The following is a 13,357-nucleotide window of genomic DNA, read 5'->3' on the forward strand; positions in this document are numbered from 1 at the left end:
ATCAAATGACACAGAAAATATAGCACCTTGGCAGTTCATAAGGTGCCCTGGTAGAGGCTAAGATATTTTTTCCCTGTGTCTCTTTCATATGGAAGAAAAATGCTATTAATGAAGCATCCATTTGTATGTTAATGTCAAAAAAAAATCAGGAAGTGGGAAGTTTGTCAAAAGACTATTTTTCCCCTCCCTAAGCAGTTATTCATACCAAACTTGAATAGACTGACTTAAGCACTCATCTCACCTCCATTTTAGGGCAATACAGAATGTAATAACATTAAAAAATCAAAATAGGGCCTCCCCGGTGGTGCAGCAGTTGAGCACTGGGTAGCGAAGCTGCCCGCAGCCTCTGCAACGCTGGTTCGATCCCTGACCAGCAGGCGAGGGTCCCACATGGCATGCAGACCTCTCCTGCCACTCGCTGCTCCCCTCAGCAGTGTACTTTGTCAGTCAGCCTGTTCTGCTCTCCACTCTGGCTCTGGTGAATCCTCTCACCCTCCCGCGCTTCTGACTGTGCCCAGTGCTTGAATAAATAAATCTTTAAAAAAAAAAAAAATCAAAATGAAATTATCCCTGAGTCTTCCTTAGCTAAGTAGAAGAGGCCTTGCTTTCTCAGAGTCTGCTCAAAAATACAATCTTTTCAATGAGGCTACCGTGATCTGATTTTCTTGAACTGTCCTGCTTTTGCTTTTCCCTGTTCCATTCATAACTCCCTAAAAACTACACAATGATTTTATTATTGATTTATTGTAAACATGCCTCTTGTCTGTCACCTCCTCATTAGCATGTGAACACCATGAGGGAAAGATGTGCTGTTCACTAACAAACCCACCTGCTTAGAACACTGACAGCAGAGTCAGTATTCCATAAAAATCAGCTGAGTGAACATAACTGTGATTTATGCCCAGAAATTAAACCTATAGTATAATTAAACCTATAGTATAATTAAACCTATAGTATATAGATAGACCAGCAATATAAAACCTCAATTGGGTTTCTAATAAAGATCTTATTTACCTCTTACATACTAGGGTTTAATTTTAAAACCATCATATACTTATCAGTTCAATTCTGATTTTGGGTTTACAGTTGTCTATAAACAATCAGCAAGAGCAGATGCCCATTCTGACCAGCCTTCCATCAAAGTTCAACTAAAGCTCTGGGAATTCTAATAAACACACTAACATTTACATTTAGTTTTCAGTGCTCACTTTTCTCTCTGCTTTCTGTGGGAGACCTTCTGTTCTGCCATGTTTTATGGAAATACGGTGACAGTCATAAATGTCTATTTATTCAAACTACGTCCACAAAGCAGTCCTTCAGCGGCATATAAATTCAGCATAAAGGAGGGAAGAACTTAAGTGTTCAAGCTTGAAACATGAATTATACAGAAAGATTTATTGGTAGTTTGCTCTTATGCCCCATAAGCAGACAGAACTAGTCACAAAGTCTGAAAAATTGTCTGAAAAAGGTCAATTTTTGCGCCTCTATTGACTTTAAAAAGAGTGTCTGAGTAGCTATTTAACACTAACGCTTTCTCTGTTCTCTACCTTTCCTAAACACACACACATTATTGGGCTTTATTTACTTTACTTTTTAAAAAGTCCTGTTTCACTAAAGATAAAACTTCTGCATAACAGTACACTAAATATCTGACATTTGTTTGTTTTTTTTTTTAAGATTTATTTATTCATTTATACAAGCACTGGGTACAGTCAGAAGCGTGGGAGGGTGAGAGAATACGCCAGAGCCAGAGTGGGGAACAGAAACAGGCAGACTGATGAGATACACTGCTGAGGGGAGCAGCGGGCAGCAGGAGAGGTCTACGTGCCATGTGGGACCCTTGCCGCTGGCTAGGGATCAAACCGGCACTGCAGAGGCTAGAGGCAGCTTCGCAGCCCAGCGCTCAACCACTGCGCCACCAGGGGAGGCCCTGACATTTGGTTTTAACATACATTTTGGAAAATACTTTTAAAAGTGGAAGGGAATCTAAGAAGAGCAGATGCCATTTTCTACCAGCGTTCCATCTCCTGAATGTGCATCTCCTTAACATGCACCTATCAGTTTCACAACAAATATCATTATTCCCAGTGGCTTTGAAAACTCTGGAAAAGAACAAACTGAGCTTGAGGAAGACCATGCTGCTTATATTTCTCCCACTCCCTACACTTGTTGTAAGAGCCCAGGAGCTCTTTCCTAAACAGTGATATTTACAATCAGGAAAAGTAAACAGTTAATTTGAAAACAATCCAGAATTTCCAAAATCCAAGTTCACTGTTTGAATACCTCTTTTACATGATAACCTACCTTACAAGTGTTCTGACCACTCAAGTTCAAAATCAGCAGAAGTCAACTCGTATTTGAATATATCAATATCATGATTATCTTCTCAGTATTTTTAGTTACTACATAAGAGCTATCTTTTATTAAAACATTAGTAGGTACCAGGAGTTGGTCTAAGTCTTTGCAAATATCATTTTATTTATCTGTCCAACAACCCTAGAAAGCAGGTGCCCTTAGTGTTTTCTGCTTTGTTCAACTAAAGAAATAAGCCCAGAGAAAATGGGCAATGTGCAGGAATCACCCTGCTACTGAAGAGCACACCAGCATTAGAATCCAGCCTACCTTGCCCGGAAGGCCCATTTCTTAGCAATCCACACTACCCTTCCTCCTGGGATATAATAGATTGGGATCTATCCAAACAGTAGCCTTGTGATACCTCAGCTGGTCATTTACTAGCAGAAGAAAGCAAGTACAGGACGCAAGTACAATACAACTGTCCTTTGAAGAGCAGTTACAGCCAATGCCAGTGGACTCTACTGTGGAATGTCAAGCTCCACAGAAGACCACAGTGCAGGTGGGGATTCAGTAAGTGACACCATCAAAATGAATTTTCCAGCTCCCACCTGTACATGAATTCTTGATTTTGACTAGTTTGACAGATTCTTCCTTTAAATGAACCGTTACTAAGGAGTGTGCATAAATTTAACATTTTTACATGACTTCCTTTCTCTATTTTTCAAATAGAGACATAAGATGTACTATTTACCTGGGTTTAATGTAATCTAATATGATAAAAAGAGTAAGACTAATAGCTTCCATTATGTCTGCTGTATTAGAACAGAGACCAAAACAAATGATCAGGAAAGACTAAAGAGTTCATTCTGGAGACCAAACAAAAGTTGTTCCAGAGTAGACTTTCTAGCTTGCAAACTTCAAGAATCGCTCTCTCTGAAGTTAAGTTCTTACAATCTCGCCTCTCTCTGCAGAATCACACATAGAGGCACTCACCGACCAGGACCACGAGCCTGTACTTCTCGTTGGTCTGGCGCCGGTAGGGCATCACTTCCTCGTACGTGGGCACATCGGCTGTGTCGTACTGGTCACTCTTCTTGCATTCGTACATGGACTTGTTTGTTTTCTTATCTTTTCTACTAAGACGGAAGCTTCTTCTAAAACCAGCTGCAAATACAAAAAATAAAATCTACTTTTAGTAATAAAGATCAAAAAAAGAAACCCCTCAAAATCAAAAAACTTTAAAGCACTCAGTTGGATTCAATCTTATTCTCATCTGACAAGAGATAACAAAAGATACTATACACCTTTACTAAAACAGCAATTTATAAGAGAATCATCTAGCATTTGTTTTTGTAGTTATAACAAATTTTAATCGGGTCCAAATCAGTTTTGTGGGTTTATATTTTAGAAACTTGAGCTAAAAAAATACAATATAGCAAAATGAGGAAGTCAGGAGTTGTACAGTTTATCACAGCATGATTGAGAAAAACATCTTGGATAAGAAAAAATTAAAAGCACTGTAAAACATTAATATAAATGATGATATCTCTCATTCAAAAATACCAGTTATTTTATAGAAATTTTAACAATAAATTATGTATTGTTAAATAAAAAGAAAACTAAGTCAGAGAAGACAGTGCCAAACATGCCTAAACATGACTGAGGCTGCAAACCAGTCTGTCACCAAAGCAAGTTACTTAATTTTTATGAGACTCCACAGGGTGGCGTAAATGACCAAGCCTTGGGTTCTTCTTCTCCTATGGGAATTCTCTACTTTTATAATTTGAAGCCTTGTGATATAGGCCTCCAATTGTGTAGTCGTGGAAATGGTCTCACAGTCTCAATTGTGGCTTATCAAAAGGTCATATGATCTTTTACTAAATTAATTTTTGAAATCTTTAAATAAATACTTTAAAAAGCCTTCACCAACTCACTGCTGTTTTTTATAACATGTGGGCTTAAAAGCTTAGGCAAAAGTTCCTTTTCTCGGTCCTTTACATGTTGCTGCATTTTCTGGTTTTATTTTCCTTGCTAGAATAGTGATATTTACCACATACAGCATTCAAGAATTCAGCAAGATGGGCAATCAATCCTCAACCTAACCAACCTTTAAACTCTCTCAAAATCCAAACTTTGAGAGAAAGCAGTTTGGTTTTTAAGACATTATATTCTGTATCAACTCTATAGTACAAAACAAGACACAAGTGTATTTTAAAAATATATTCTCTTTGGAAAGAATATTGATCAAATTGGATAATCAGAAAACTTTTAAAATAGAGGTATTACATAACAAAATGTAAGAACATAACTGGTCTATGTAAATTTTAGGGAACATAAAGAAGACAATTATTATCAGTGGATTTAAGAAATTAATAGGATTGACAATAAAGACAATAGCAAAAAACAATTATCAATAACCATGGAGCTACATAACTCACCTTATGTATTCATGGTCTAAAAAAACCAAGCACAATGTTAAGAATGGAGTGAGAAAAGTTCATCTGGTAATCTATTTCCATGGCCCACCACAAGTCATTCTGAGTTTAAAGATATTTGGATCCATTGAAGGAAAAGGTTTACAAACTTTTTGAAACAGGAAGATAATTTTACTCAAAGCTCTCTTACAAAGGCAATGGGTAAAGAGGACAAAGCAAGCAAAAAATGGATGAAACCCTATGGTATTTTACTCCAAAAAGATGAGATCTGAGGAAAGTAACAAGAGCAATGTACAATTCCCGTCTTACCATGAGGAAAAGATGTGTGAACGCTGTAATCACACACACACAGAGGTCAAACTTCTATACAGAGTCAGAGGGAAAGCTGTGTATTATTCTCTTCATTCTCATTTTCTAGTCAATTGAGAGAAACTCATGAGAACCTGGAAATAGGATCCTTCTATCACAGAGCCCTCTCAACATTATGCCAGACCTCACTGCTTCAGCGCAGTGTTTCTCTCAATTTATCCCATCCCACCCCTTCCCCTAATCAGTTACCTATGCCTGCTGGTCCAGATAGGAATCCAGTAGAAAAATGGCTTAGCACTTCCAGCTTAGCACAAAACTGACACATCTGTACCAGTAACTTTCCTATACTGCTATTTCATGGTGTTCCAGTGCCAGGTTCCCACAGTCCGTGCTTCATGGGAGGCAATTATAGGATAAGCAAGTAGAAATTCCTAGTATGGAGAGAGGTTTTTTCCTCTAGTCACTACCAACTTACAGCACAGGAACGGACTAACTGGGACATAATGCCTCATCCAAAGCAAATGAAGACCAAAAGCAAAGACTTGGAATCTTTCTGGTCCAGAATCCCATTAAGTCCCAAACTTCAGCGTAAGCGCTTATCTAACCAAGCCTTACAATGAACTGAAGTTTTTACTTTCGTCATAAACAACAGATACAGAGGGGACAAAGAGAAGGTCATCATGTGACTACTGTGGACATTGGAGACAGGGCCTCGGCCCACAGATCCTAGGGGATGAGCACCATAGAGCATCTGGTACCGAATAGGGGCTGCCAAAGTGTGCTGCATTGAAGTAATTTTAATACGCAACCACAAAAACCCTACAATCACGCCAGTTCCTTTTTTTAAAATGTAAATTTCAAGAAAGAAAGCAGGACACACTTGAAGTATTTTCACAAGAGAAAATTCCAGAAGCAGACAAAATGACAATACACTGCATTCACAAAGGCTCTGAGCTGAAAGGAACTAGGGCGACCACCAGGCCCACTACATCCCTGCTCCCTGATGGCTCTGAGGCCATGGCCATCTTATTCCCATCAGTTTTCCAGATGGCAACTGGCCAGCAAGTGAACTCCCACAGATTATGAAGCTCGACTGCCATGACCCTTTGTACTCCATCGATAATACAGGAAAAGAGGCAATTAGGCGGCCACAGACATTTGCCCACACAGCATATCACACGTGCCAGAGAGCAAAGACCAGGGCTCGGTTAGCCTATAGGTCCTGTAGGTGACTTACCCGCCAGTTAGTGACTTGCCAACATTAAAAACTTTTCTAAGGCTCATTTCTCACAACATTAAAATGAGGATAAAGACAGTACCTGCCTCACAGGGCTAAGGGTTAAATAATTTACGTAAAGCCTTTGGCCCAGTATTTGCCGTAAGGCGACACCACTTTCGGTAGCAGTAGGTTAGTACACACAAATGTCTTCAGCTGACTGCATGTACCTTCAGGACCAGAACACATCACAGCCCCCTGTACCCTCATACCACACAGTAAAGCAAGACAGGAAAAATCAAATGAAGGGCTTTATAAATTTTTAATTGGTTAATGTTGTGAAAGAGACACGTATTAAAATTAAAGCCAGATTTAAAGATGTTAAATATTTAAAGAAACTCTTTAAGAAGCAAGGTATTAAAGCAGTGAGTAAAGACAACAAATTATCATTTCATTTTTTTAGATACACTTTCTACAGATGTATTTGTTACTATATTTAAAGAGCATTCTTACCTTCTGTCTTCCATACTTATGATCCTTTCCTCCCCTGATCCACAAAAACCTTTATGTTCCGTATTTACATCACACATTATACATGTATATACACACACACGTGTACACACATATATGTGTACACACATATATTAGAGAAAGGAAACAAGAAAAATTCACCACCCAGAGCAACCAATAAGACAACTAGAATAGAGAATATGATAAAAGGTCTGAAATGCAGAGCACTTACTTGTGATTATTTCTCAGACCAAAACCGAAACAAAACAGCTTTTTTTCCTAGGACCTACCCTCTGTGAGTAGTAGGTGATGGCAAACTTAGGCATGTTGTTCAAGAGACTTTTTTAAATTTTATTTTTATATTCACCATACAATGACAACCCCCTTATTTTAACACCAATCCCTCCTTTCCCCATCCCCCACTCCCCATAGAGTGTCTCTGGTTCATAGTTGTTTGTTGATTTTGATATTTTCTTTCTTATAGTTATTCTTTTTCCTGGTCCCTTATTTAAGTTTTCTAGATTCCTGCTATAAGTGAGACCATCCGGTATTTTTCTTTTTCTTTCTGGCTTATTTCGCTGAGCATGATCCCTTCCAGCTCCATCCATGTTGCTGCAAATTGCATGTGTTTATCTTTTTTGAATGCTGAGTAATATTCCATTGTGTATATGTACCACATCTTCTTGAGCGAATCATCTATTTTGGGGCATTTGGGTTGTTTCCAAAGCTGAGCTATTGTAATTAGTGCTGCTATAAACATAGGGGTGCAGGTGCTCTTTGGAATTGATGTTTCTGTGTCCTTTGGGTAAATACCTAGGAGTGGAATTGCTGGATCATATGGAAGCTCTATGTTTAGTAGGTCAAGAAATCTCCACACAGCTCTCCATAGTGGTTGGACGAGTTTGCTCTCCCACCAACAGTGCAAGAGAGTTCCTTTTTCTCCACAAGCTTGCCAACATTTGTTGTTGCTAGTTTTTTTAATATGTGCCATTCTCACTGGTGTAAGATGGTATCTCATGGTAGTTTTGATTTGCATTTCCCTGATTACAAGTGATGCTGAACATTTTTTCATATGCATGTTGGCCAATTGCATTTCCTCATCAGAGAAGTTTCTTTTAAGCTCTTCTGCCCATTTTTTGACTGGATTATTTTCTTTGTTTTTGTTGAGTCTCATCAGCTTGTTCAAGAGACTCTTAACATTCAAACTTCACAATATAAGAAGTGATGTCAGCACATCTTCATTAAATCTAAGTTTCAGGAAAAGTAAACTGTCAGGAAAAGGGGTTAATCATTTCTTGCTTTCAGATCTTATTTCATTCTCTTATTAAAAGAACGTGTACTTAAACTGAAGGTAAGCAGAGGCCTTTTTTCAGGCAAATGTGAATGAATAACCCTGAACCTACTTATATCTAGTTTATTTTCAATGCAAAAGTCTTAGCAAGAGTTGGCTTTTAAAAGAAGGGAAAAGACACAGTAATGAGAAATTTGGAGAAGGGAACAGTTTCTATATATATTTTCCTTATATTTCACATTTTTATAATTTATAATTGGCTCAACATTTTTATGAACAGGCTTTTTCCAGGGCACTTACCCACAGCTGCTAGATTTGCATTTTTTAAGGGAATGGCAGGCTGACTTTATTATAATAGGGAAGACTTTGTAGAAAGACTGCAGTTGCAGGTCACCCCCTAATCACAAAGACATTTCTTAGCTAATATTTCCCTGTAGAAATAATTTCTGATGACTTGTTAATTTGTCATTTAATAGTATAGCTTTAATTTTGTTTTTTACTGTAAAAGGTGACATTTCAAGTAGCTTGCTATTTCCTCTTTATTTCAATAAGAATATGATAAACATCCCTACACCTGCCTCTTATTTGGCCCACTGATGATTTCATTAGGACAAATTGCTAGAAGCTAGATAGATGTTACCCAAATGCTTCTCAGATCAGTTCATAACAATATACATTTCCAAGAGTATGTGCAACTGCCCACACTACCATTCTCATTAAAGGAATTCTAATCACTTTGAAATCTTTAGTGACCTGAGAAGCAGTAAGCTGCTATCATTTTACTTGCATTGCTAGTAGGGTTGAGGGTTGTTTCATCTGCATTTTTTCCTTCTCTAAATTATTGTTTAATACATTTGATCATATTTTGATTAGGGTCTACAGAAACACATATACTCACCTTATTTTTTAAGGTCAAAATGCTTGGCCCTATGAGTTTTAAGACTTGATTTTTCTTAACTTTTTCATGAATAGTAATGGTTTATGTATTTGAATATGTACATATCTTTTCTCCATCACTTCTTCCATTGTTTTTATGACTTTACTACCCTTAGGTCTGATACTTACCTATATTCTCTTAGGTTTAAAAACTTGGCTGCATGGCTTTCTTTACACTTAACTTTTTAAACCCATCTGGAATTACTAATTTATTCATTTGCTATTCAAATTACTCAGCTGGAATTCTGAGATCAAGCTTGTGAGGAGAGGCTGTAAGTTTGTATTTTTCTAAATAATGAACCTATGGTCCCAGAGATATTTACCAAACAATTCTTTCACTACTTTTTGTTGAGTCACACATTGTACTGAAGTACAGACTACTTGTTATTATGTCATGACCAAAACAAGATGATTGTTAAGGTGAGCTTTGATAATTCTTCTAAACAATGTCAATCCCAAAACAGTACAAATTGTAGTGATGGGAATTAATATGTATTGAGAACTTTTACAAGACAACAGACACCACTCAACTTGCTGTCTCTGGGTGTGTTCATTTAATTCTCGCAGCAACCCAAAGAGGCAAAGAGAACAATCCTGGGGTTTAAGTAGCTCTTTTATGGCAATTTAGTAAAACAAGATTGCCAAGACTTTGGTTTAAATATTAAATGAGAAAATAAATTCAAGAAGGAAGTTTTTAGTGTTTCTCTACATACACAGACGTGCAATAGAAAAGATGAGTTTTCTGTTACTTCATGAGGATAATTTAATATGAAATTATCAAAGGGTAGTTTAATTTAGGGATTAAAATATAAACTTTTTCTGTTAATACTTTTTTCAATTATGATTTAATACATATTTGATATTTCTCTGTATGCTAATGTGCAAAATACAAAAATACATAAAAATATCACTTCCCTCAAAAAGCTTCCAAGCTTCTAGGGGGAATGCTTACACTTTAAGGAATTTCACAGCATAGACTCATGACTAGAAAGTAATATTTTTATACCAAGAACTATCTGATTTGGTTTTGACATTTCTCTTAAATTAAAAACCGAACTCAGGCGGTTGTGAATTTGGTTAGGTTATTTTCAAGTTATCTACATTGTATTCAATAATTAAAATAAACTTTGTACTTGCATATGTAAATTAAAACTCATTTACTATTCAAGTAATTTTAATATTGTACATAAATATTTTGTTTATCTAGCCTATAATTTCAAATGTTAGGGATATTTTTAACAGTAAAAAACCTGGAAGCATCAAGATATACAGAAGTATGGAAATGATTAAATTATGAAGCATGGGGTTGAAACCATTAAACTGTAACTATAAACTATACAGCACCACAGAAATGCATTAGATATAACAGCTAATGGAAAGAACTGGAGAGAATGCAATAGTCATACTTACCCAAGAAGTTTTACTTTTTTTTACTAATACAAAAATTGATATGGATACAAATGTACAGAAGAAAATGTATAAAAACAGGTAATACTTGTGTTAGGGAGCAAGGACTGTGGGCAAATATTTTGTTCTATTTTTCAAACTTTCCATAATGTTATATAATTTTATAATTTGAAAATAATTCCACAAAAAAAGAGCTCATACTATGTAAGCAAGCAAATGGAATCCAGTATTAGCAGATTTGTGTGGCTATATCAACATATAAAACAAAATATATTTTGACTGTATCTGAGAGGCAAGTGATTACGATAATAGACCAAGTTTTTATTTTCACAATCATCTAATATAGCCAATATACTATAGTATAGAAAAAGCAGTGAAGGCGAAAACAACAAAAGACAATTTTTCTAAGTGAGAATGTAGTATAGGAACTAGAGGTCAAAGGTTAGGGAAGACAGATTGGGAATCATACTTACCCAAGAAGAGAAGGTAAGAAGAAAAGCCACAGGTTCTGAAAACTACAATCAAACTAGTAACACTGATTACACCTAGATAGATATCTATCCTACAATTGCAAATGTTAGCAGTTTTTTTAAAGTCACACATTGTTATATTCTTTGGCTTCCATAAATAATTTTGTAATTATTTTGAATTTTAACGATCTCAGTTTTCCATAAAATTTTGACCTTTTTTACAAAACACCTGATAATTTTATGAGCGAACATATCCATTAACAACACATGTGAATGAAAGTAAAGTGGATCCTTTCTATTAATTCAAAGAAAATGAATATTACTATACTGTCACCTGCAATTTTCAAATGAACAGTTTCAATTTTTTTATGATATTTCTTTAGATAATCAATCTGGTATATTAAATCAAATATTATGCACCCTAAAGCTGTTAATAATAAGCTATCAATATATAATTAAATTAACCTATAATTTCAATTATATGTAGCTATAGTGTAATTAAGTTTTCCAGATTTTATAGAATGGTAAAAGAAGAGTCTCAGTGAAATCTGTTTGAATCATAATAAAACGGTATTTGTCACAGGTGCCTCAAAAATTAAAGCTTTATGGAAGGAGATACTCTAAAGTTTTTCTTTTTTTTTTTAAAGAAATGTATTTATATGGTATGAACAGTGTCAAGAAAACTGACTAACTTCTTAAAAGGATATAAAAATGAACTCTGGTTTTTTCACCTTAAATTGTTTTTTCACATTAAACATAAAATGTGGATTTATTTTCTTTAAATTAGGGAGAATTCAAAAAAACACTGCATAAAAATTATTTGTAATATCTTAAAATTTAGACTAATTTGACCAATAAATATTTAATAAGTTCAATAAGTAACTTAATTACAAGGAAGAGAGTTCATTTTAATAAATGAACTTCTGAAGAAGTTTTAAAGACATATAGACATTAATAAAATCTACGCATCTGGGAATTGTTATACAATGTTAAGGTCCTGACAACAAAGCATTGAAAATTTCCATTAAAATAAACATTTTTAATATAATGCCAATGTTGTTATAATGATATAAATCCTAACAGACATGTAAAAACTATGTGGTAACATGATACTAAGACAAAATTATGCCAATCATAAAATTATCCCAAAGACAAAGGAGGATAATTAGGAACATCTTAAAGCAACAAACAAATATAGAGCTTGGGAGGAGGTTTAATTTTAAAAGAAATGTAAACACAAACTATAAAAGTTATTGAGATCTGAAGAGGCTGAGTCAGTCAGATTCTACATTCATCTTATAGAAGAGTCAGGGGGAAATTACTGAAGAAACATGAAGGTTATGATGGATTATATTAACTAACCATGCAGATGATAATTGTGTATATAAAGGGGGAAAAGGCTTTCGAACAAAGGAAAAGAAATTTTTCTCTGGAATGTTACAGGTTCAAAGTTGCTCATAGTAAATCGTAAAGAAATGTTCAAATGCCATAAAAACTCTTGAAACTTTCACTCATGTCAAGCTAAAAATAAAAATAGAAACTCAAAGTACCTAAAGAAATCATGAAAGTTAGTATATTAATTTGTGATTTCCAAGGAAAAAAAATGTAATCGTTAACAAGTTTTCCTGATACTAAGACAACTTATTTTCAAAGCAAGGAAGACACAGCACTACCATTAAAGAGAAACCATATGAGAATTAAACTTTTTCTCAGTCTGCTAATAAAGAGATGAATTTTTAATTACACTTTCAAAATTATGAGAAAGCACAATAGGCACACAAAAATTAAATATAAAAATATAGCCCTAAAAAAGAAGGGAATAAGAAATTTGAAATTTTAATATTTTTTTTAAGTTTTAGTCTATGCAACCCAAAATTCTCCAGGCAGCAACAGTTTCTTTCTGTCAGAAAAAAATTTCCAAGTAGTATTCCAGACATGTTGAGATTATGCAGAATTCTTTCTTGTTCAAGAAAGAAGCTATACAGCCTTTTGAAAGAATGCTTCTAAATGTCTCCTTTGTATAAATTTTTATTTTTCTGGAAAAACGTTAGGGCAGTATAGTCAGATATAGTTGTACTCACCTACATAACATTCTTTAATAAAATGACTGAATAATGGAGCAAATGGTAATTTTTATTGAATTTATAAAACAATATAATTTGTTAAGGATCACTAGTGCTTAAGTATAGGAGAAGCAAAAAATTGGGTAAGGGAAAAACACACAGAAGTAGAGATGGATAAATAATAACATCTAAAAGAAATTACAGCAAATGGATAGTCTTGTTTTTATTGAATTTTATGGTAAACACTTCAGCTAAATAGAAAGAACAGTCTCGACTTACATAAGTCCCAAAACTGATCTTGTTCTAAAAGAATGCATGAAGTATTCCAGCAAGGGCAGAAGTGGAGAAAAATTGATTTTTCAGGAAACCATTTGCAAGAAATTATGTTTGAAGACAGATGCATGATAAGTAGTGCTTTGTGAACT

General features: G+C 35.0%; 1 protein-coding gene across 1 annotated transcript in view; it reads right to left on the reverse strand.

Annotated features, from left to right (window-relative positions):
- Positions 1 to 13,357, reverse strand: part of MPP7 (MAGUK p55 scaffold protein 7) — a gene marked incomplete at its 5' end in the record, with an annotated part of 111,396 nt that overhangs the window by 14,871 nt on the left and 83,168 nt on the right. The window contains one exon of the mRNA XM_084253300.1: positions 3,289 to 3,459. Coding sequence (XP_084109426.1) covers positions 3,289 to 3,459 — 171 coding nt within the window. The remainder of the gene's footprint in view (positions 1 to 3,288; positions 3,460 to 13,357) is intronic.

This window comes from Talpa europaea (genome assembly GCF_964194135.1).
Source record: "Talpa europaea genome assembly, chromosome: 14".
Classification (NCBI taxonomy): Eukaryota; Metazoa; Chordata; class Mammalia; order Eulipotyphla; family Talpidae; genus Talpa; species Talpa europaea.